The 25,633-nt window shown below is 49.3% G+C and overlaps 1 protein-coding gene across 1 annotated transcript in view; it reads right to left on the reverse strand.

Annotated features, from left to right (window-relative positions):
• LOC143380069 (uncharacterized) overlaps window positions 1-25,633 on the reverse strand; it is an 83,904-nt gene that overhangs the window by 53,417 nt on the left and 4,854 nt on the right. Inside the window, exons 2-9 of the mRNA XM_077105177.1 lie at window positions 15,361-15,548; window positions 13,681-13,889; window positions 13,242-13,444; window positions 12,087-12,201; window positions 10,656-10,771; window positions 10,259-10,489; window positions 9,059-9,173; window positions 6,651-6,748 (exon numbers count right to left, since the gene is read on the reverse strand). Of these exons, the coding sequence (XP_076961292.1) occupies window positions 6,651-6,748; window positions 9,059-9,173; window positions 10,259-10,489; window positions 10,656-10,771; window positions 12,087-12,201; window positions 13,242-13,444; window positions 13,681-13,889; window positions 15,361-15,422 (1,149 nt within the window). The 5' untranslated portion in view covers window positions 15,423-15,548. The remainder of the gene's footprint in view (window positions 1-6,650; window positions 6,749-9,058; window positions 9,174-10,258; window positions 10,490-10,655; window positions 10,772-12,086; window positions 12,202-13,241; window positions 13,445-13,680; window positions 13,890-15,360; window positions 15,549-25,633) is intronic.

The raw sequence follows: 25,633 nt of genomic DNA on the forward strand, positions 1-25,633 counted from the left end.
AACTAGAAAAAAAATAGAAATATTGGACTTCATGAAAACTGAAGTTTTGTTCATAAAAAGATGACATCAATACAGTAAAAGACACTCAATTGGATGTGAAAAATAATGGCCAACCACATATTTTTTGCACCACCACACCAGGTGTGAAGCGTAATTCTTAGCAGTAGGCTGTGTATAAAACAGGATGCAGACCTTAAAAATCCCCACTGTTTTGTAATGGTCATTAAGTATGCCTGCTGTTTTCTTAAGCAAGGCATTGTCTTTTGATGTTTTCTGTAATATATTATTTAAAAACCCCTCTACAACAAACACAGACTTCTTTTATGAGGGGTAGAACCAAAGAGACCCATAGAAAATTCCCTCATAACAGTGTATTGGAAGTAACCTATAAAATTACTAAAATTTAAGAATGTACCCTATCTCCTCTCTTTTGCCCTGGGGGAGAGATTTTATTTTATTTGCCTTTGATGCTCTCAACACTATTTAAATGTAATCTGTGAATGGTGACAATCTTCACACACACACACACACACCCCTACCTTCCCCACTCAAAGCTTCCTTAATCTCAGGCTACACATAAAGTAGTAGCTAAATGACAGACTCTGGGAGGCCAAGACCAGGTCTGTGCTGTATCCCAGAATGTTGAACAGTACCTGACACCTAGTAGGACCTCAACATCTCTCTGTCCAGTGTATATAGGACCAGAAATACCTGACTCCCTGTGGAGCAGGTGTTCAGTTGGATGCAACATATAAAAGTGAGATTTCCAACCCGTGAAACTGCAGAAGGCCTGAGGGCTGACAGCTTGGGGAAAAGTCCTGGGAGAAAGGGTGAGGGACAAAGGTTTGCCGCTTCACAGATGGGATGGTTTGTTGGTGTCCCTCAGAAGTTCCTGTGTGAGACAGTGCAAGTGAGGAGAGCCTTAACCTAATTAGTGCATTGAACCCCTGGTGGGGACCAACTGGGTGGTAATGTAGGCAGTAGGGTGTGGTTGGAGGAGGGTGGGTCTCTAGGGACTGCCCCTGGGGTTGCTACTCTGTCCTGGTGAGGGGAGCTCTCTCTCTGCTTCCCGGGTGTCCAGTCCTGAGCTGCTTCCCTACTCCAAGCCTTTCTGCAGTGATTTTTTAAAATAATAATATTAATAATAATAATTATAATTGTTGTTATTTTTTGTGTGTGTGTGCAGTGATGTTCTCAACTGTGAAGAGGTGTTTAAAAATTGACTCAAATACACCACCCCCCCACAGCAAGGAGAATGGCAGGCGCCTTTTCAGGGGTCAAGTGATTTTTCAAAAGGGTGTCCCTGGTTTTTTATTGAAAACCCCAATGTTTCCTGATGCATGTTGTTGTGGGAAATATGCTTCCATTCTCCTGTGACCAGGGATTTGTATTCATCTTGGCAGAGAATAGGTTGGTCTCCTGTAAGGAATGTGAAGTAGCAGGTGTTCTGACTGCTCAATGGACAGTTAGATCAGAACCTAGGACATGTGAGCACATTCAGAGCACAGTTCAGGCATGAAACACAAAGGGTGCCAGAAAGACATCTCTTGAATCTAGCATCACCCACTTGCAGGAGGAAAGAGGACCAGCTGAGAAGATCAGTTCTCCAAAGTCTCATTGACATCCATTTGTCACACTCGTTTACAACATACACTTGAAGTGCAGGTGCCCACATGAGTGAACTGTTTTGGATCAATGGCACAGAGTCTTCAATGTGAAAGCATGCCTGTCACCTGGAAGAAGCAGTTTTGCTTTCTTCTAGCTCACACAGAAAAAAACACCATGTGCCCACTTACAACAAAGTTAGTCCTGCAAGTTGAAACTGCTTGCAGCAAATGGCTTCCATTCCCCACTTGCAGCCATCAGTGGCTGACAGATGGCACAGAGGCTTCAATGTGAAACCGTGAATGCCAATCATTACAAGTGCTTCTGACACTCTAGTTCAACCAGGGACAGCCCAAAGTGCTCAAGGAGAACACACTTTGTTCCTGCAAGTGGAAGCAGCTTGCACGAACTGCTTCAGTTAGAAAACTCCAAGCTCTTCTCAGCAAGCACATTCAGAACACAGTCCTGGCCCAATAGAAAAAGGGTCCTAGCAAGAGGATCCCGTACCTATGATCACCTTCATAAGGTAGCTTCCCAACTTCTGTGTGGAAGTGAGTTTCTCCTTGCCCCTTACACTGTTGTGGAACTACTAGGAGCTCAGCTTTGTGCAGGATCATCTGACCTGGACTTTTTGCAAGACCTGTACAGCCCTCACACATGCTCAGATGCTACAGGATTTTGCAGACCAGTCCAGGCAATAGGCATCCATTCATTGTCAACAGTCTAAAGATTCCTAGATGCATGGCATTCATTATCATCAAATGCAGAATTTTGATCAAAAACCATATATATATATATATATATATTTTTTTCAATCTGAATCAAGAAAATTGGAAATATCACCAATTCCAAAGAGTGGATCCCCATTGTGATGCTACCAGTGGAAAATTCTACAGCTGACCTCATGGGATGGTTCACAGTCAAAACACAGCTGTGTGAAAAATATTATATGACATGACCTTGGGGTTATGTGGAAAGTGGCAATGTGAAGTACACATGCATGTCTTCTTCAGACATGGGATTCATCTGCAGGACACCTTATGCAATTAGAATACTCCAAAATGGGAGAAATCAGAACCACGTCTCCAAAGTATTTCAGCAGAGACCAACTCCATCTGTCTATCTCTCAGTGAGTATGTGTGCTTGTGTGAGTGTGTGTGAACTCTAGTGTGTGTGTGTGTGTGTGTGTGTGCTCTAGTGTGTGTTTGTGTGTCTTTGTTTGTGTTTGTACCATGATACTTCATTGCCCCCATTGGAAAACTGACTCAGATAATGCCATCTGCCAAACTCTTAAAAACCAAAATTCTTGCTGATAGAATGAAACATTCCTTCCTGCTGGTTTGGATGTGTCCTTTAGGAATCACTGCTGCATTTAGTATACACAAATCATCAGAGTAGATCAGGTAACAAAACAAATATGTTTTAAAATAATAACATATTAATGGAAACAAATACAGGATAGAGTAACAACTGTGTTACTAAACAAGGTCAAGGACAATGGCAAACTATAGGTTCAAACTTTCCAAGCAAATAGTAATCAATGTAAATATTCCTGGGCTGCCTCAGCCCCGCCCAGGCACACAGCAGCAGAATGGTTTTGCAAGCATCCTCAGGAGGGCTGGAGCCTTCTTTCCAGGACGAGAGGGAGGTTGAGGCTGGATCCACTCATCATTGTTTTGGGAGAGGCTCCTTTTCCTCAGCACGAAGTTGGATTCTGTGTGAGGGTTCTTTGCATAAAATACGTTGGCCTGCGCTGGAATCCTCAGCTCTGGGGAGAGAGGGGTGTACAAAAAGAAGGTGGCACTCAGGAGGTGCTCCCTAGGATACCCCAACATCTGACAGCCTGTGCCAGAAACAACCTGAGCCACACACCTGAGAGCTCTCCAATTCAGCACAAATACCAACAAAGACAGCCTCCACAGTCCTCCCTGAGGAAAAACTAGGCAGAGCACTTCAACAGACCTAATGTCTGTTCCTACCAAAGGTTTTGGACTCCAGAACATCCCAGGTCCTCTTGCATCTGCCAAAGCACACCACTAGATTTACATCTGAAATCTCCCACAAAAGGCTCCTGTGCCGAAGATTCAGACCCCACAGGAGCCATCTTCACAGGTGGGTTTGGAGGGAAGCATTGGATGGTGAGTGCTCTGATGTCATCATGAAATTCCCATTCAAGATGAATACACTACTGGGAGGTGGGAGGGACTGGAAGAAAGGTTGGGTATGGTTGGAGGAAGACCTAAACAGGGTTGCGCCCTGGACAATAGTACCTTGTTCCTGTTGGCTCCACTGTATCCTCATCCTCCAAGTAGAGGTCCTCCTTCTCCTGTCTTTCCCTCTTCTCCCTCTCTCCCAGCCTCGTTCTCTCTCTCCCTGTTTGGCAAGGACTGAGGAGCTCTCCACTGCCACACACTAAAGCCTTATGGACAGCCTCAGTGCACAACCAAAGAGAAAACTATGAAACCCGGAGAAAAGGCCTAGGATTCCTCTTCTGAGTTATTTTCCTCAAGTATGGCCACAGTGAGGACAGGCTGACTGGCACGGATACCACATTAGAGCCATGCTTCTGCATTGGTGGAGCCCGCCTCCATGTGGACCAGACTCCAAGAATGGAGGCCACATTCCAAATGCTGCCCTACTGAGAACAATGGTTCCAAAGACCAGCAAAGGGACTGCGTCCCTCCAACATGGTGTAGGGTCCAGTGGTGCCATGACCCCGAGTGGGGGAATACAACAGCCCGCTTCTCCTTCCTCTGAACACGTGTTTCCTGTCGCCCTCCTCTAACCTAGAGCCTATTCTCCATCCCTTCTGGGTTGGATGTGGGGATCTCTGCTATGAATTTCTAAGGCTACCAAGGCCCCATACAGACTTCCTCTTCCATAGACTCTACTAACATAACAGTACATTCAGATAGGAGACAATTGATCCTAGAACTAATAGGGATGGTGGTCTTCAGCATACATAGGCTGGGATAATGGCTGCTGTGGTGTTTGGCTAACAAAAACCAACCAACCAACCAACAAAAAAGCACTGGCATTATTATCAGATGAGCTTTGTGGCTGACGTGCTCAGCAAGCCCTCATCTGACTTTAGTTAGGGGTCATAACCTGGCTATTGTGATCACTCCTTGGCAAGTGGACTCAGATGCAGAAGACCATGGAATTTATGCAAAAATAGATGATTCAGGCTGTGTCCCAGGCTGTGTTTTCTTCCCAATTTCATCCTGTTACTGCTTGCTAGAATCCTGGCAATGCTCTGCCCAGGCAGTGGTTTTCTGATCACACAGAAGGCTTTCAATATTGCTGATTCAGTCCACAAAATGCCAGTTCCATCTTTAGCCCATGCATTCCCATGTTCCTCTGAAACCACTCCTATCCCAGAACATGAAGCATACTGCTCCTAGAAAGAGGCTTTCCTCCTCACTCCTCAATGATGTCAACTTTGGATGCCTGTTCATGTCCAGGGGAGGGCACCTGGTGGGGAGCCACAATATCCACTGGGGTATATCATTGGACCTGGAGACCTTCCACCAGCAGAAGTGCAGTTGGCTTTGTGCACGAACACAACATACCTGTTGGAGTGTTCTTGGGGGTCAGAGACTACTCTTTGGTGCTAAGAGTTGACCTGAGTCCACATCCTGACCCTTGCTCTCTGCCACCTGATTGTCCCACTTACTCTGATGGTGAGAGATGATTTGGCCCAGCTCATATTCCTCCGGTTTCTCCTGATCAAGCAAGTGTAGCTCGAGGGCCCTGCGGATGACGACAGGAGCCCTATCGTGGCAGGTCACCTGGAGCAGCATGGGAGACAGGCCTTCAGGAAATGGGCCTTGAAGTGACTACTCAAGGACAGTGGGCAGGGGCATTCTGGAGGCACCTCCACTCTAAATACAAGGGCAACATCCATGACCCTACTACCTGAGGCTGACCTCCTGCTCATCGCGTGGGCTCTTCCCATAGGCTACTAGCCCAATCCTTGTACATAGGACTTCCTGGGCCTGCCATTGCTCTTTGTGGAGCTGACTCCTCTCAAAGTGAGAGGACCCCACTACCTGCATACAGATGCAATCTCATCCCACAAGTTTGGAGGAATGGGACAATAGCCACCAAGATCCCAGGTCTGCCCGAGGATGCAGGCGGCATTGGGAATGGCCTAGGCACAAAACCTAGAGGCTTTGGTCTGGATTGCCAGGGCCAAAAACAGACCCAGGAACATGACCACACACAGGAGTGCTGAAAGATAGCCACGAGAGCTCGTGGCCTCCAGAGGCTCAGTGCTGGCTGGGGTGCAGGAGGGCACCTCATCCGGCAAGGGTGGTCATTGGGTTACCTGGACACTTGGTGTGCTTGCTCCACAACCATATCGACTCTGCAGAGAGACCCTCTCAGCTCCTTGTTCAAGGAACACGCAGAACCTCACACTGCTGTCCTCCTCCATAGAGGTCAGCATCCCATAGGGGAACCTGCAACCTAGGTCCCGTCCTATTCTCATCTGTCACCCATACCTGCCTCTGCTCTTCTGGAGTGCATGCTGCCATCTGACACACAGACTCCCTCAGACATGGTGGTGGACAAGCTACTGCTCTCCCTCATCTCAGCCCTAACCCTTCAAACTGACCTCTCCCTTCTTGATTCCCATGTATCCTCCTGATCATCCAGAAGCTCCAAATTCAAGAGGGCATGAGTAGTCCATGGTATTGGACCAGTGTCTGTTCCCCACCCAGGTGTAAGCACAAGGGGACACCCCTGCTCCCAGGCTTACCAGGACAGTCTTGGCCAGCTTTGGACTTTGTGTTTCCAGGTGGACACGAATTAAGCAGGTGTCTCCCACCTTCTTGTGGTAAAGCGGCCTGGAGGACTTGAAGGTTGATTCTGAGAACTATGGGAGATGGAACATCAGCAAACCCAGAAACAGAAAGCCACCCCAGCCTGTCAGTTGGCTCATTGGGCTTCTAGCACATATGTCCAGGTGCTGAGGCTTCTTATTTCCTTAGGTGGGAGTGGAATGGCAGCACAAGTACAGCTTGAATAAGGTAGATATTTACCTCCTTTCCCTTGACCTGGGGGCGTTTCCTCACGATGAAATATTTTATTTGCGGATTCATGGACATACACATGAGTGAGTGGTCAGGGACCTTGATTTCTGCAGAGCGAAGTGGAGAGAATTGTTAGGTGGCACTCAAGAATTATACCACAAAACACCCACAACCCCTGAGAGTCTCCGCCAGGGCGAACCTGCACCGGAATGGAGAGCCCTCCTATCCAGCTACAGTGCCACCAAAGACTCCCTCAGTGATTCTTCCCTGGAGAAGATGATGTACAGGATTCTAAACCAAAAGAGCACCTGACAATGGAAACAGCACCTTGGGCCCCAGAACTTCTCAGTGCAGGTTGGATCTGCCAAAGAGATACTGCTAGGCTTTGAATCAGGATTGGCAAAGGCTCCTGTGCTTAGGCCTTTCTCCCCAGTGCAGCCATGCTCACACATGGGCATTCAGGAAAGCATTGGATGATGGGTGAATTCATCCACTTGCCCTGGATGAATCCACTCATGGATGAATACGCGGAGAGGTGGTATCCATCAGAGGTGTGTTGGGCATGGACATGGGAGGACTTCAGCAGGATGGTGCCCTGGAGAACTCTACTGTTTTCTAGGTTCGCTCTCCTCCCCCTTGTTTCTCATCATGAGCTGTCTGCTTGGTACTTTTATTCTGGTTCTTGTTCTACTTCTGGCTCTTCTTTCTCTCCTGCATCATCTTGTAGTTCTTTCTGGGTCTTTTTCTTGTTCTTACATGATTCCTTCTTGTTCTTCTTCTTGTGTATCTCCCTCCACCCTTCCTTCTGTTCACCTCCTTATTTTTCTTCTTCTTCCTCCTGCTCTTCATCGTGTGATCCTCTCCCCACTCAGGAGTGTCCTCTTTCTCCTCCTCCTCCTCCTTCTCCTTCTTTCTCTGGCAATGGTGGGGCGTCCTCTGAAGAGTTCAAATCTATCACACTCTTCTGCCCAGATGCAGCCTCTGTTCAGAACCCCAAGATGAAATCAGTTCTCAATCAATGGCCAGGAGTGAAACCAAGACCAAAGACAAGTGACTTCCTTTCTTTGTCATTGTCACAGTCAGGAAAGACTGAATAACAGACACTGCATTCTGGATAGGCTTCTACCTGTGGTAGTCAGCACCTCACCTGGACCAGGATTGCTAAAATAGATTCCACCTCCATAAAGCTTCCCCAATGAAAACAAGGTTTCCAAAATCTAGGTGAGGGTCAGCATCACTGCCACCCTCCTGCCATAAGGCATAGATGCCATCACACCTAGTGGGTTCCAGGCCCCCGGAAGTCCTCCATTTTGATGTCTGTTAAACACAAACCTCCCCTGGTCTGGAGCCTGCTCTCAACTGATGCTTGGGTTGAAAGTGTCTGTTTCTGAAATCACCTTCGTAGATTCTCAGTTTGGTAATTCCTTATTGACTGGCTTATTTTTGTACCAGGGATAAAACCAGAGGCACTTAAGCACTGAGACCATTCCCAGGCCTTTTGACTTGGGTACAGGGTCTCCCTAAGTTTCTGAGGCTGTTTGGAAATCCCCATCCTCCTGCGCTGCCTCCCAAGTCCCTGAGATTCGCAGACACTGCCCCTTGCCCAGCTCCTTGCACCACAGTCTTCCTCACGTGTAAGACAGAGCCAACCCAAATGAGGCGGTGTGTGAAAATGGGAAAACTCACTTATGTGCCCGAAAGATGGTGGGTTCTATTGTGGACAGGCTGGGATGGTGGAGGCTGGGAGTGTTGGGCTACAAGAAAGGAAAGAGCACTGGCATATTGGATAGCTCAGCATTGTGGCCTCTGTTCTTCATATGCCCTTCTTTATTGCTGGAAGGAATAATAACCTGGGCATTCTGATACCTTCAGGACATGGGCACCCAGGCACAGAGGACTTGGAATTGTTCCAAAAAGAACGCAAACAGGCTGTCCCCTGGCCTTGACTTCCTCTTCACTAGGTCCTGTTCCCAGTTGCTGCAATCCTGACATTCTTGTGAGTAGGCAGGACTTCTCATATCCTGGCCATGGATTGGGACCTGTGCTGCTTCCGTCCATAGCAATGCTGATCCAATCAGGACCCATGTTCTCCTCCTCTTCATTTGAAGGCATCATTATCAGTGAGCCATAAACCAAACTGATGATCGATTGAGCCTCTCTCTGCCTTGCCCCTCATCGATATTAGCTTTGCATTGCCAGACCAGGTCCAGGGGAGAACACATTTAGGGAGGTCCAGCAGCCCCCTGGGGCCTCATTGAGCACCTCCACCTTGGACACGCCCACCACTGCAGTTGGTTTCCTGCACCAGGCCCACCACACTTTGGTATTTTGGGGCCAAGGCCCACTTTCTCTTGGCTGTGAGTTATCCTGAGCCCACTGTGGATCATTTCTCCCCACTGTCTGATTGTCCAACTTACTCTCATTCTCAGACATCATTGTCAGCAGCTCAAAGTTGTCCACATCCTCATGCTGCAACAAATTTTGGTCCAAGGCCTTGCGGATGAGGCTCGTCACCGTCTCCTGACAGGTCACCTGGATCAGGGTGGGACAAATGTCATCAGAGAATGGGTTTTAGAGGAGTTACCCAGAAGACTGTGGTCAAACATTCAGGAGAAATCTCAGCTACATAGACAAGGGCACAATCTTGTTATCCTGCTACCTGAGTGTGGCCTCCATATATCCCCCCTGGGTTCTTGCAATGTGCTACTAGAACAATCCTGGTACAAATATCGGCCTGTACCTGCCATCTCCCCTCCCCCTGGGGAGCCACATTCCACTCAGGTCAAAGGACCAAACTGCCTATGCACAGACACACTCTCAACTCACTGAGATGAGAGCAATGAGCCAGGGATCTGCGCACCAAGTGTGCTCTGGGATGCAGGCTGCCTTTCTGGGTGGAAGAGGCAGATGCACTGAAAATTTTGGTCCTGACTGCCACTACACAAAACAGACTCAGATACAAGAGTGTGCACTTGAGTGCTTCATGATAGCCTGGAGAGGCCCTGGCCTCTGGAAGCTCGGTGCGGGTCTGGTTGTAATGAGGTACTTGACTCAGCACTGGCAGGCACTGGACATGTCTCCTCTGCAGCTGGACACCTGCAGCATTAGCGTGTCTACTGCACATCCACAGAAATTCTGCCAAGAACCCCTTTAGCTCCCTATTCACATACATGCAAAGGCTGACATTCCGAAGCTTTGGCATGACCCCCCAGGTGATCCCGACCCCAAATTCCCACACCTAGTCATGCTAAGGAGGTTCTCTTCCCAGCCACCAGGAACACATCTCCTCCTCCACATGTGACAAGTCACTGCCACCTCCTCTGCTCCAACCTCACTTATTGAGAATACCAAGTTCTAGACACTGCAGCCTGCACCCTGGACATTTCTCTGACTTCATCTGCCCACAGCACTTCCGTCTGCACTTCTGGCCTGCAAAACCCACAATACACAGGCCCACTCACCGCTGGAGCTGGGCATGCTGAGGCTCTCCCTCCTCAGGTCAAGCCCTTAAGATGGACCTCTCTCTTCTTTATTTCCCACCACAGCCCCGGGGTTGGCTGTGTCTCCTGCCTTCCACTGTGTGGACACCCAGGAGGCAGCCCTGCTGTCGGGCTTACCAGGATGCGCTTTGTCTCCTTCAGGCTCTGTCCCTCTAGGAGGATGTGAACAAAGCGGCTGTCTTCCACCTGCTCACTGGAGTGAAGCAGTGAGGAGCTGCTACTAGTGACTTTTGTCATGCAGCACTCATTGCTTTGGGTGGCCTGGGGCAATGATCCTGCGGCCACTGCAGAGCTGCTGCTCACAGCTGCTGGGATCCTGGATGCCACTGCCACAGAAGGCTCCAAGAACTGTGGGGGATGACAACATCAGCAAAGCCCAGCAACTGCACCCCACCCAGCCTGGCAGTTGGCTCTATGGGCATTCTATAACATCCATCCAGAACCTGAGGTTCTTGTCCCCTTGGAGGATGTGGAGTGGCACCAGGAGTAAAGACTGAAGAAGGTGGCTGTTTACCTCCTTTGGCTTGACCTTGAACGACTTGCTAGCAGCTGTTTCCTGAAGCAGAAAGTTGTAATCCACGCTGGCATCCAGGGCATAATATACCTTCCCATCAGCAGGGATCCTCAGCTCTGGAGAGGCAGGGGCAGAGGCGTGGTAGGTGACACTCAAGGAATACACTACCCAACATCCCCCACAACTGAGAGCCTCTGCCAGCTCAGGTCTCACACACAGACCTGAGAGCCCCCGAATCCAGCTACTGTTCCACCAAAGACTCCCCACTGATTCCTCCCTGAGGACCCTCTATGCACAGGAGGTCCACTACAAAATCATCTTTCAAGGAAATAGCCCCTTGCACCCCAGAACCTCTTAGTTCACGTTGGACCCACCAAAGAGAAACAGCTAGACTTTGTATCTGGATTGGCCACCAAAGACTCATGTGTTAATGGTTTTCTACCCACTGCAGCAATGATCACAGGTGGGTTTGGGGAAAAGCACTTGATGGTGGGTGCCTCCACCTTGCCGGTGGATTCATCCACTCATACAGGGCTACACTAATTTGAGGGGTATGGTTTGGAGGTGTGTTGAGAGTGGGTGGAGGATGTCCACAGCAGGGCTGTGCCAAGTCTTGAGTTCCCCACTTCTGCATTTCCTCCCCATGAGTATAATTCTCATTCACATTTTTAATCAATTTATTGTTATACTTCTTGTTCTTGTTCTTCATCTTCTCCTCATGCTTCTTTTTATAGTCATCTTGACCTTCTTATTCATTGTCTCCTCCTTCAACTTATTTTCATTTTTCTCCTTCTCCTCCTGATCCTCCTCATCCGCCTCCTCCTCCTCCTTCTTCTTCTCTCTCTCTCCCTCTTCCTCTCTCTCTCTCTCTCTCTCTCTCTCTCTCTCTCTCTCTCTCTCTCTCTCTGTCTTTCTCTTCTCTTCTCTTCTCTCCCCCCCCCCTCTCTCTAAGAAGAGTTTACAAGCCGTGAAGTGTTCTATTCTACCACACACTTCTCTCTAGAAATGGCCTCTGGTCCTAAGTGGACTCAGTTTGCAATGAAGAGAAAGATTGGAAGCCAGAAATGATTCTTCATTGAACTGCTTTTCTCATGTACTCATCTAGGTCAGGAAAGGCTGCCAAAGTAGGCACCCTGTGGTTGTCTGTCTTCTTTGACACAAGACAAAGAAGCCTCTCTTCTTGGCCCCTCGTGGATAATAGCTTTGCAATGCCTCCTCAGGCCAAGGAAAGAACACATGATAGGCAGGTCCACAGCCCCTGGGGAACATGAAGGACCTGCAGATTTATGCCCCATCATCACACTTTGTTTCATACACAAGTCCCACCATAGTCTTCCTGGGCATTTGGTGGATGCACACTGTGTTTTGGCTCCCAGTTTTCTTGAGCCCACTGTGACTCACTGCTCCCTACCCTCTGATGGTTCCACTTACTCTGATGGTTCGAGACAATTTGCAGAAGCTCAAAGTTTTCTGGATCCTCCTGCTGGAGCAAGTGTGCATCTAAGGCCCTGCGGATGATGACTGGAGTCGTGTCCTGGCAGGTCACCTGAGCAGGGTTGGAGAAAGCTCATCAGAGATGGAATTTGGGAGTAGCTACCCAGAGGACAGTGCTCAAGGACAATCAGAGACAACTGAGCTCTCAACACAAGGGCACCGTCTTGTTACCCTGCTACCTGAGGCCTTCATGTGATCATGTGGGGTCTTCCTATGTGCTTCTAGGCCAATCTTGGTACAAGAGTTTGCTTCAACTTGCTATGCCCTATAGGGACAAGGGAATAAGGACCAAAAGGCTTTGTACAGACACACTCTAGTTCCATCAAGATGGGAGGAATGGTTCAGCGGACTTCCATATCCCTGCTCTGGTCTGGGATGTAGCTGCATTTTTTGTGTGAACCAGGCACAAACCCTAGGTGCTTTGGTCCTGACAGCCAGGGCACAACACACACTAGGACTCTTTAATGACAGGCATGGAAGTTGCTGGCCTCAAGAGTGTCAGTGCTTGCTGGGGTGTCAGGAGGTTCGGACCCAGCAGGTGCAGTGGTTCAACATGGCTCCCCTGGAGGTGGACACCAGAGTCTCATGATGGATACTCCACGCCCAGGAAAATTCTGCAGAGAGAGTCGCTAAATCTCTATTCACATACATGCAAACTAGGACACTAATGGGCCCCTAACCACCCTAATCATCCCACAATGGCTCCCTTCCTTTCAACCAGCAACATGTCCCCTCCCACACACAAGAAAATGACTGCCAACTCCTCTGCTTCAACCTCCATTGTTCAATATACTCCTCCTCAATACCAAGATCAGTAGAGGATGGCCTGTACTCTCGATATTTCTCTGACCTCCTCTGAACCCAGCACTCAGTCCTGCACTTCTGACCTGCACACCCCAAAACACACAGGCCCACTCCCACCCAGAACTGGCATGCTGCTACTCTCCCGCCTCTTTCTTCCTCACTTTCTGCTCTCCTTCCTGACCTTCCAGAAGCTCCAGTTCAAGAAGACAGGCCTAGTCCAAGGTGTTTGCTGGGACTTGGTCTTCCCCAGTGTGGGCTCCCAAGAGACTCCCCTGCTCGAACACTCACCAGGATGCTCTTATACTTTGTCGGTTCATTTTCTAGGTAGACGTGAATGAGGCATCTGCCTCTCACCCGCTTATTGTACTGGGGCTGTGAGGAATACCGAGTGGAGACCCCTGATGTCCTGGGCTCCAGCTCTGCCCCTTCCCAGGGAGAAGGCTCTGGCTCTGGGGTTGGCTTAGGAGCCGTGACAGGAACTGAGCTGGTAGCTAGAGGAGAAAAGATGCCAACATGGCTGCCTTGCCCTGACCTTGGCACAGACAGACAATACCCCTGCTGCCAGGAAGACCTCAGGCCCTTAGCCCACACAAGACCTCTTTGCAGACTGGGGTCACTTCCTGAGTGGATAGAGGCTTATCCTAATTTCCAGCCCAACACCAGGCATACAGACACCCCGCAGTGGGACAACAGTCGGACCTTTCCTCATATACCCTTAGGTACTCACCCCAGTCCGCCTGGCTCTCAGGCTCTGCCTGGCTTGATATGCCATCTTCAGTTGGGGCCTGGAGGAGGTGTGCTTGGTGCTCCAGATACAAGCCAACCAGCAAGAGCCACATGCATGGCAGCAGCAGCTGCAGACTCAGCGAGCCTGGAGGCTGATGGGAAGCCTCGGTGTAGAAGTTCACCCAGGTCCCCAAGAAGGAAGGTGAGGCACTGTGGGGAGGCAGGTGTGGAGTCAGCAAAACCCTGGCCTTGCCTTCGCCACGGCCTCCAGAGCAAACCTCTGACCCGACACTCCTGAACCGTCCCTGGTTCTGAACACACCAGTCCACCTCAGACAAGACACAGTGGCTGTAAGGGCAGGGACAGGACAGGTCGCTACAGACAAAGAACCTTCAACGAAGGAGCGTTAGATCCATGGTATGACCAGCTCTCCCCTCCTCTGGGCAGGCCTGACACTCTTCTTCCTCTTGGCTACGTGCTCTCCAACCTGGAATGCACCTTCCAGGAGTGTCTGTCCTCCTGCCCACTCTTCTCAGGGCTCAAGAGACACCTCCTCACCTGGCGTGGGCTGCAATGCTACCTCATTCTCTGTGAGCTCTCACTGAGTCCCCCTGAGTAGCAGTGGACCTCTCTTTTCCCATGAGTGCAGGCTACATCTCTGTGGCCCTGGGGGAGGACAGGGAGGTGTAGTGTGTGGGGATCCATTGTACCAGGGGCTTCCCCAGAGCACCATGACTCCACCTACAACTCCCTGCCTTACCCCTCCTACTGTTGAAGCCCCACACCTTACACTGCAGGCAGAAAACAGAATTGGGGACAGCAGTCTTTCCTCAGCCTTCCCAAGTCAAATCACCTTGCAGGTCCCTATTCCGGAAACAAGGAGCCCACCCTCTTGACCCCAAGCCCATTCCATGTTGAAGTTGGTCCAGGGGTCCACCATATTCACTGAAGAGGACAACGTGCACTTAGGCCTCATGGAGTCAGGGATGCAGTCTCATGTAGGATATGTACTCATGGCACCTACGGTTTTAGGCTGACCCCCATGAAAAGGGACACAATGGCAGTCATTTGCACCCCATTTTTCACTGAATTGTGAAACGTGACTGGAAACATGTCTTCACACAGTGGGTGCTTTCTACATGTTCATCAGTGAATGAGCCCAAACTGCTGATTCCCACACATCTCTCTGGGTGTGGGAGCTGTCCAGCTATGTCCCAGCTAGGACACTTTATCCCACTATGTATACTAACATGTCTTTATTAACCCAAAAGTGCTTTTCCCAAGGCCCGAGTTTTGAGACGCCTCTGGCACAGATCTACTTTCTTCACGAAGCCAACATCACACCAGAAAGACCACCTGGCCTCACTGAGTCCACCTGGGAATGAGCTCAGCGAACACCATTGAGCTGTGGTGCCTAGTGTGTGGGGACCGCTCCACGGACCTCTGTGGATCAGCTGGAGTCAGGATGGTTTCTCTGCCTGAGAGGGGGAGTTCATTCCCCTTGCAAGCCTGTGGCAGGCACCTCCAGGACTCGTCCCATTCGGGACGGACATTCCACTATGAGTGTGGTCCTCTATCTCATTAGGGATCACAAACCTTTGGGTCCCTGAGAGGTACATGGGAGCCCCAAGACCCAGGCATGAGGGGGCTACACACTTGGGCTTGGTGGTCTGGTGCTTACCTTGGGAACAAGAGATCCAGCACCTGCTGGGTGGGGATGAAATCCCAGGAGATGAACCCCATGTTGCTGCTGAAATGTAGATTCCTCCCACAAATGACAGGCAGGAGCTCATTCCTAAGCTGGTCCTGCCTGTAAGGTTCAAGGCTCTGTACCCTGAAGGGCTCCTCCGTGTTCTGATCATTTTCACCCTGGGTTGGGACCAAGAATGGTGGGTTCAAAATGGAAATGGTGACAAACAGAAAAATGACTTGTGCGAATACACTAGAGTCAAAGCACAATGGGACAGTTCCCATCAGTACAAACACACACACACACACACACACACACACACACAAACACAGTCAGAATAGGAGTCCTGGGCCATTCATCAGGGATCAGACTAGAGGGCCTGCTGGGCTCACCTGCCCTGTGCTACTCACTGTTTCTCTTGAGCTCCTCTGCGACAACTGCCAGAGGCTCTGGCGTCTAAGTTGAAGCCTCACCCACTGTAGCCACAAAAGGGCTCGTTGGCCCCCCTGAGATTCCTGGGAGCCTGAGGCTCGGCATTGTTTGCAACCACAGGAGAACATCCTTCTCACTCCAGTGGCTCCAACCAAATGAGCTTGGATGGCTTGGTCAGTGAGGTGGGTGCCTGGATACCAGGGTTCCATGTTCTGTTTGATCCATTGTCAAGGCAATGATGTCATTTCCTGTGCCCATACCTGACCCTCTTTTCACATAAGACAACTTTCAAAAGCCCTATGGGCTGCTGATTTCTCCTCCATGCCTACCCATAAAAGGTGCCCATGTGTTCACCAACAACTACCCAAATACCCCCACCAGCATCTGCCCTGCTTGGTGCCACTAGAGTTCCAGCTTGGAGCCTTCAAAAGTGCATTCACAACCAGTCCTTCCCTCTCAGCAGCTTTTGGACCCTGGTCCCATCATTGTGCAACTCATGGTGTGCCCAGTCTTTTCTGGAAAGTAGGGTAGCATCTAATCTCTAGGGTTTATTGTGTCTATTGGCCCATAACACCCTCTATTCTCTCTGAAACCAGAGATGGGACTCACAGGTGGCTAAAGCACAAATGTAGAGATGGGACAATCACAAGAAGGAGAGAGACAGAGAATGCACCCTAACTCAATCAGGCCTCTGTCCCACACAGGGACGTGGCCAATGTCCGTCCCTTTGTGGCTGCAGTTCCCACTCTACACCATGGCAAGTTGGAGGTGACTGAGATGCAGAGGCTGCTCCCCTCTGCCATACAACTTCCCAAGGCTTCTCCTAAGATTTCAAAAGGGCCAAGTGCGTCTAGTGTTGGGGTCTCACAGAGACTCCGAGGTACCACAGCATCCTGCTGCCCAGAACCAGTTCACCCCTCACCTCAAGGGGGCTCAGCCTCTGGATTCATGGGAATTGAAGTGGCTACAGGGGATAGGATATCATCTCCAAGACTGAGTTATGCCAAGTCCATGACCCCTGCCTGCATCCCTGTCTCCAGCACCACTCCCCTCTCTCTCTTTCCTCCTCAGACCAAACAAATCCATTTAGCAAGTGTGTCCTGGGATAAAGACATGACAGTCACCCATCCTCTCATTACAAAAACACTGAGGCTCAGCCAACACGGATCCCACCAGGAACACAGGCATAAACTCAGACTCTGATCCTCCCAGCCGAGCCTCAGTGGAGCCTGGACTCCCAGCCTCCTGAGAAGAGGAAACAGAGGTGCCTAGCCGAGCCACCTTGGATGCAGCCGCACACAAACTGAACTTATCAATGCCTCTTGCTCTCAGTTGTGAGTAAGAGGGGAGGTGGTGTTTCACAACCCCGGACATCAAGTGCAGTCTCTAGGCTTTGGGCTGTGCCCTGGCCTCTCTCTATCTGCCCAGGCCCTCCAACTCACACTGGCCTTTTACCCAACTTCCTCCTAGGGCCAAACTCAATCCTGCCTCTCAATTTCTGCTGCCTTCCCCAACACACTGCTGCCAAAAATGAGCAGGGCTGGCTCTCTGAGATCATGCTGGTGCCAGCACAATGCCACCCCACTGACATAATTCTGAGTCCCAACCTAGGCACTCCAGCTGTCTTTGCCACACCTGGCCTGTTTGGGCTCTGGCTCTTGCTCTTTTCATTCATGTGCATGTGTTTTGAGGTTTTGTGTTTCTCCCACTGCAGAACTGCAGCTGTAGCAGGGTAGAGCTCATGAGGGTGACATTCTGACCCACTTCCAATCCCATCGGGACTGTTAACTGGGGTGACTGCTGGAACACAGTGATGAGTGAACACATGGGAGGTGGTTGGACCCACCTTGCCTCTGAGTGGCTTCCTTTCAGGACAGGAGTGCTAGGGATGGGAGTCCCTGGCGTGGGATGCTTTGGACAAGGCGTGACCATGGGCTCTCTTTCCTGGCAAAAATGGCTCCACTCAGCAGGGAGAGCACTGTCATTCCTGGTGGCTAACAACAGCCCTGGTCCCCAGAAAGGAACCCATACTCAAGATTTACGTCTGAGTGTGCGTGTCCTCAAGGAAATGAGGTCTCCTGATCCCAGGTGCAAAGGGGTAAGTCCTCTAACTCCAGGGGCCATGAAGGGACATCTGAGTTTCCCTTGTCCTTCTTTCCCTTTGCTGAAACCATGGTGTCCTCACACTAACCACAGTTAGGACCCTGGCCTCATTCCCCAATGAGGATCATTAGGCTCCATAAAGGACAGTCTCTAAGATGCTCAGTGGACCAACCCCCTCTGCACAGTGCATAACCCTATTGACTCAAGATGCAAGAGGATTTCTATTCAGGAAAACCAGGAAAGGGAGAGCCTTTCTCAAGGACACAAGGACATTAGTGAGTGAGGGAGTGATTAATGGATGGAGAACGATTTCCACCACCAACTTCCAGGAGCATATATGGCCCTTTGGGCACAGGTCCATACACTTTTTTTCCAATCAAGTTTTTCAGAGAAGTGAGGCTGCCTTCTAGATGGCACCTCTACACAAAGGGGGTCTCCTACTTCTTCCACAGGTACGTAGTGGGCAATGGGCCTCCCACTATGTGCATCTGAGAACACTCTGTGGGCATCTGTAGTCTTTCAAGACCCTGGAAACCATGCGGGCACCCCAGCACCAGCAGAGCATTTGTGCACATCACAACAATCACCCCAGGAGAGAACTCTCCATTCCACTCTGTACTATCAGTCCAACCCCTGCCATCTGTACTGATCAGTCCAACCCCTCTCCTTCCTGTTTCTTCATTATACTACCATGGTTCCCACACATGGATGCCAGGATGCTTGTGGCCCACCCCAACCATTTGGGTTCCAGGAACAAATGACATAGTGGAACGTGTTTGGGAACTTCTGGATGATGGGAAGTCCCACCCTCCAGGTTTTCATCTTCAATGTAATGAGTACAGAGGGAGCCAGGAGGGCTCTGTCAGGTAGAGAGAGGTGGGAGTTGATGGAGCCTCAACTAAAGTGCCGAGGACTCTGGGTTCAGAGCTGGTGTTATGTGGAATTGTTGAGAGACGTGAAGAAAACCCAGCTCACTGTATGCAGAGACAGCAGATGCCCTCACGTGGTCAGGCTGCTATGCTTCTCAGAGCCCTAAGATGTCCCATGGGTGTGGAGGTGGGGAACCCATGTGCCAGCCCAGGCTGCTCCTGAGCACCTCTACCTGGATTCGAAGCACGTGACTCTGCATCAGAGTCATCAAATCAATCAGCCCCTTACCCCAAAAGTTCTCTCAAAGACACTGAGGTTCCAATGGCTCTGGACTTGCCCTTTCCTCTGGGGTTCTGGGGGCCCATTAATTAGGAAGTCACAACAATTCTCAGCACACAGGCTGAGCCCACTGAGATCCCAAGAGTATCCAGGCATTGCTTCTATTTATAGTCCATCATGACCCACGGCACAGTGGACACGTATTGCACTCACCTAAAGAAACCACCAGGCCCAGGGCCTTCGTGCCACTGGCCTGCAGAGACCTGGAGGAGGAGGCAACTTATAGGCTGCGTGGAACCAAAGACCCTAGATCCTGGGATCTGAGCTGGACACACAGCTCATGTGCACACAGTCACCACTGTCACTGAGAGTGCAACTGAAACACCCACAGAGTTGGCAGTGGACTTGTTATGCCCACGACTGGGGGTGAACTGCATCCCTTGAAAATGATCGTGTCCAGAGAAAGGCAAATTTTGTAGGAAATCACTTATCTCAGATTCTCAATTATCAGTTTCTTAAAAAGATAAAGTACAATGTTCTTTTCCTGGGCCTCAAGGGCACTAGAATTCAGCATTGATGGTAAGAGTATGTCCACGAGAGTTCTGGAGATGCATGGTGGTGACGCCTATACACCAACATGAACATGCTTAATGCCACTCAACTGTGTACTCCAAAATGGTTTAATTACAAAACGGATGTTTGGTGTCAATTACCACAATGTAAACACTTGGGAGACTGCTGATTGACTCATCTTAGCATAGTTTGTGTTGTGATGGCAGAATACAAGACACTGGGTAATTCATAGCACAGATTTTATTTCTCAAACTTGGGAGGCTGGAAGACCAAGACCGGGGACCAACTTGTAAGAATGTTCTTGTTGTGTCCTCCTGGGGAAGCAGGTGAAACAGGGACAAGGGCTGCTTTGAGAAGCCCTTTCCCAGGGAAGGAGAATCCATGGCCTAAGCAAATCTTCAAGTTCCCACCGGCTAACACATCATAATGAGAGACAGAATAGAATGACAGCCCATGCTCCCCGGAACATCCCAACTTCTTGGCATGAGTCCATTTCTGTAACATTTCACAAGTCATAATTTTGGATAAGACAAGAGTTAAGCTGAACACAGGAGAAGAGGGCTCCCTTCTCGGCTGTTGCTTGCAGTGTTGCATGTGGCCTTACAAGCCATCACTGAGGTTCTGCACAACAGCTCCGACTGCCCCCCTATCACATCCCCATGAGGCTGACTCACAAACAAGTCCTGAACACTCCCAAGTCCAGAAACCAGAAATGTTACAAGAAATCCAAGGGAGATTTGTTCAAAGTCCACCCAAAACACCAGTCCACACAGGCTCAAGTCTCTTACAAAAATGCCAGAGTATTTGCATCTAAATGCTGCATATCTTCTTCCTGCAGCACTTCCATTATCTCCAGATGACTTCTGACACCTAATACAAGGAAAGGGCAGTGTCATTCTCTGTAACACTGTAAGATCCAGGAAACAAGGAGGAGAGAAGTATCTGTCCAGAGAGACACAACTCCTTTCCTGATAGTTTGGATTTCCAGCTGGTGGGGATCATGGATGCAGAAGAATGGGTGCAGGGTCAACTGCACTTTCTTGCTTTGCATTGAGGGGAGGAAACACTGCAGCCAGGATGAGGGCTTCTAGGAGCTGATATCCTTCAATTCAACATCTGGACACATCTGACCTTCAGGCTGGAAGACTTAAGAGCAGGGGATCCAAGGACTTGCCTACTGTGGAAGGAATCCAAAAGAATAACTTAAAGGACATCAAAGAGGTTCAGGAGGGAGGGAGGGAGCCAACCCAATTGTCTAGACCACTTTTAGAGGTCAGGGGGTGGGTTCCAATGCAAAACACCGCAGTCCCATGGAGAATTCTGCAGTGTGTTGGTGATTAAAGACAATGTGTGAATCCAGGGGTCACTAGGCCCTCTCAGTCATAAGGAGGGAACTTGCCATAAAGGAACTAGGACAAGGATGAGAAGAAGGCTCAGTGGGAAGAGATCTGAAGAAAGGAAAGTGTACTCATTAGAAAAGTGTGCCCCGAAAATTCTTAGCCAGCTAAAAGTCGTATGAACTTATGTGGAAAAAGAGTCTTTGTACAGTGATGAAGCTAAGAGCTCACATAGTGGAACACAGCATCAACCAGGCCCAAATCTAATATCTTATATTCTTGTAGGAAGAGGGGAGTCTGGACCCAGAGACCAGGGAGACTTGGGGATACAGCCTATGTGAGGTTGGAGCCAGGATGGGATGCCCATATGGGAACCACAGATCGTGGGCAACAGTCGGAGAGTGGGCAAGTGCTGGGAGAGTTGGGGGGACAGTCCCCTTGAAACCTGGGAGGGGTTATGGCACTGGGACAGCCCAACACCTACTGTGTTGAGCCTCTGGAGCTCAACGGAAGACGTTTCCTCTGTTGTTGGCCACCCAGTTAACAGGGTTTGGTTGCAGCAGCCTAGGACCCAGCTGAAGGTCTGAGCATGTTGGCCATGCAGGGTGGATCTGGACCGCAGACACCCTCATCAGAGACTGTAGGGTCTCAGCCCTGAGGCAAGACAAGCACTAAGTCAGGCCAGGTGGGGAAAGGGCTAGGCACACACTCTGGGGGCTGGTGCCTGTGTTACTGGGAGCACTTCTGATCCCAATTCCCTGATCTGCTGCCAACACAGGCTACAGAGGAGGATACAGGGACACAGATCCCAGATCTGCCCCACTCAGTGGGCCCAGGCCAACACCACACCCAGCAGCCTCGTGCCATGCCCAATGAGTCTCGAAGCGGCCCTCTTCCCATCCTGAGAGCTCTTCCCTTCCTCATGTGCCACTACCTCCCTACTGTCTCTGGCAATATCTACTCTGTGAGATGACGACATCCATGGGTACTGCTCTCTCACTTGGGAAAACCATTTAGAATTATCTTGAAAAGGTCTGAAAATTCAGAACCCTCCCGCCCAGTCTTGGGACTGCTGGCCAATGCTCCAGTTCTCCCTCCCTCCAGGCATATGGCAGAATGGTGTGTCCTCAGGTCTCTGAGGTTACACGTGGCCATGTGACCTGCTGTGGCCAACGGAACTTTTGTTAAGCAGAAGGGGTGTGTTGCTTCAGGGGGAAGTGTAACAGCCAGATTCACCAAGTTGCCTTTCCCTGGAAGCTCTGGAAGTGAAGCCTTTACTGGCCCATCTTTGAGAGTCCAACATACAAGGAGACTTGTGCTGACCTCACGGGATGCACAGCAGGAAGGAAGTCCCTGTGTTGGGGTGTTTCCAGCCCTTCCTGACTGACACACCCCCAGTGAGGTCACTCAGACGTATTCTCTAGAGAAACCTTTACAGGTCTGAACACTACCTGGGTGTTCACAGCACCATCAGGTGTAAGAGCAAAGACAATAACAACTAGAACCCAAACACCCCCTGACAGGAGGATGAATGACCACGTCACAGAATATCCAGTCAGTGGACTGCGCAGTGATGGAAATGAATGAACCACAGCTTCATGTGTGGCCATGCTGTCTCGTCAGAGAGGGGAGGCTCACCAAGCTACCGGAAAGTACAGGAAGTATGAAGTATGAGCCCCCTTATATAAAGTTACAAGATCACACAAAACTAACCCATGTATCAAGTCGGGATACCTACAAGTGTGTTAAAACACGACGAAAAGCAAGGTGGCCACACTGGAATCCCAGCAGATCAGGAGGCTGAGACAGGAGGATCGTGAGTTCAAAGCCAGCCGCAGCAAAGAGAGGCACTAAGCAACTCAGTGAGACCCTGTCTCTAAATAACATACAAAATAGGGCTGGGGATGGCCAAGTGTCCCTGAGTTCAATCCCCATTTCCAAAAAAAAAAAAAAAAAAAAAAAAAAAAGCAAGGCAGTATAATTCAGGAGCATGGTTCCCACAAGGCAGAGATGGGAAACATGATCAGAGAAACAGAAGGGGTCTCTCAGGCATGGAGAATTCTGTTTTGTTTTGTGTTTTTTGGTAACAGGTGGCAGGCATATCGTGTTCATTCTGTTATTTACACTTTACATTCATAGCACATACTCTTATGCACATGGAAGATTTCACATTAGAAACCAGCCACAAAATGCCATACCTGTCATAAGGAAATCTTATTAGGGTGCTGTGTATTCTGTTGTTGACTCCCCCCCACCTTTTTTTTTTTTTAAGTAGAGAGAAGGAGGCAGGAAAAAAGTAATAATAAAATCCAGCAGAAAAAATGACCCATCAAATGCTCAGGGATACAAATGACTCAAATTGGCAAAGCTGTTAATTGGCTGCTGATGTATAGGGGGGATGATTCTGGCTCTGATAGAATCGTTGACAGGAAGGGTACCAACAATGAGTATTTCTAACAGCTGGGCTGGATCAGCCAAGAAGCTACCGCTGGTCCTTACAGCGCTGGCCTGAGAAAGTGAAGAACAGTCTGTGTTACTTCTTCCTGTGTTCTGCATGATTCCATTTCCAGGCTGAGGTCCAACATCTCGACTGCACAGGCTCCCGTCTCTCTGTTCCACTTAGATACCTGTGAGTTCAACAAATATTTATCAAGAACCATTATTCTGGTGCTGGAGGCAGAGCAGAAAGGACAAAGACCTGGGACCTCTCTCCTAGAGCTCCTGCTCTGGTTCTCTCTAATCAGATAAAGCTACCAAAAGCTGCCACCAGACAAAGAGTGGCAGGTGCTATAAAACAAAGTGAAAGGCAGTACAAGAGGATCAGGTGACCAGGCTTCAGAGCAAGGGAAGGGGCAGGTTTCCAGGAAGTGGAGCTCAGGCTGAGATCCAAGGGTAATGAGAAGTTGCTGGGCAGCCGGGGAGACAAGGACATTGATGCAGAGGGGACAGCTGGTGAAAGTCCCAGCAGAGAAACCTGCCTGCCACTGGAGGGTCCGTACCTAAGAGCAGAAGGCGGAGGAGAAGCAGCCTGAGACCCAGGCAGGGTCAGCTCCTGCGACTCCAAGAGCATGACAATATGTTCATGGCTGCTTTTTAATACAACCGAGAAGAGTTTTCAAAACTAGAGAAAATCTGCTGGAATACTGTCAGGTTTACTACAATCATTTTCAACGAATTCCTCCTTCACCCACTGCCACCAGAATGTGGAGTCACAATCATAACACCCTTGCTCCTTGGCTGCTAGGAAATAAATTCTTTAAAAGATACCACAAAGGGTTAACCCAGGGTTTCCACTCTTCTCAAGGAGTCCCAATCAGACTGAAAGAACTAGCCTTGCTACCCACATAAGAGGTACACAATCTGTACCGCTTATGATGTCCTGGAGTGACACAGTGTATGCCTCCTTTGATTGTCTAATTACAGATACGGGGCCTCTATTACACTCTCATTAACTACAATTCTCGGAAACCTCAAAGTGTTTCTTAAAGGTTTATCAGTCCTTAAAGGTGTATCACTTATTTTACCCATTGCATTCTTCAGTTTTGTGCATCTAAATTCAAACTACTTCCTTTATTTGTGATTTCTTCCATATGGTGCTTTGGGGAAACAAGACCAAAGCAAGGAAGACTTCAGAGCCAACACCTGGGACTCCTGCACAAGGCCCCCAACTGTGGTGTGGAGCCAAAGACTGGTTGACATGAAAGGCACCAACAAATGCAGCTACCTGAGCAGGACTCCAGTCCTGCTGGAGGTTAGAACCCCTGTTAGTTTTGTTAACTGGTTACAAAACCAGCTAACAAAAGCAACAGCATGCTGGGCTCTACCAGTTTCCAGCCTTCTGACAAAGTCATCCTGAGCAGGCTTGGGAGCTCACAGGAAGCCCCTAGTTTTGGGGACCTGACTCCAAAGGCAGAAGACAATTCACGTTAGGCACAGCATGGGCTATATAATCAACACATGAATAAATGCCAGGTGAAGTTCTCTATTTATATGGTCAAAGAAGCCCAGTACCCAAATCTTGCAAAATGCCCGTTAGTTGGCCATTGGGCAATACTTAACCCAATGTGCTTTTAAATATTTAATCTTTTAATTATACTTGAGAAACACACACTTTCTATTAGATAAATGATTATTTCTTGTGTCCCTCACTACGACACAAACGTCTTTACACCTTTATTCCCAGAAGCCCTCGTGTCATTCACCTTTGTTAAATATTACTTCGTTTTTCTTTTTTCAAACCAACCAGATGCCAAGCACAAGTTATGCTCTCAATGTTTATTGTTTAATTCTAAACTTTACTTTAATTGGAAGCTTCATGCACTCCTAGTGGAAAGAAAAAAATGGCAAAGCCTAATGGGGAAAAGTTTCTAACCCTCCAGAGCAACTGTCAGCATCGCCCCATCTTGAGGCCGAGTCATAACTAAGGCGCCAAGAACTGAGTAAACGAGCCCCGGGCCTCTCAATCCAGATTTGTAACCAACAGCCTCACCTTGACTCAAAGCCAGCATTACCCACAATTTTCCACTACACCATCTTCCTCCCTTGACCCTAATTGTTTAGGGAATCGTTTAGCCCATCACTGGTTCAAATGCAATGATGAGAATGGGGGTTGAAGGTACGCTTTCTGCAAACATCAATAGTTGATTCATGTTATAACCTCACAGTGGCCA

Source organism: Callospermophilus lateralis, chromosome 14 (assembly GCF_048772815.1).
Source record: "Callospermophilus lateralis isolate mCalLat2 chromosome 14, mCalLat2.hap1, whole genome shotgun sequence".
In the NCBI taxonomy this organism is placed as follows: Eukaryota; Metazoa; Chordata; class Mammalia; order Rodentia; family Sciuridae; genus Callospermophilus; species Callospermophilus lateralis.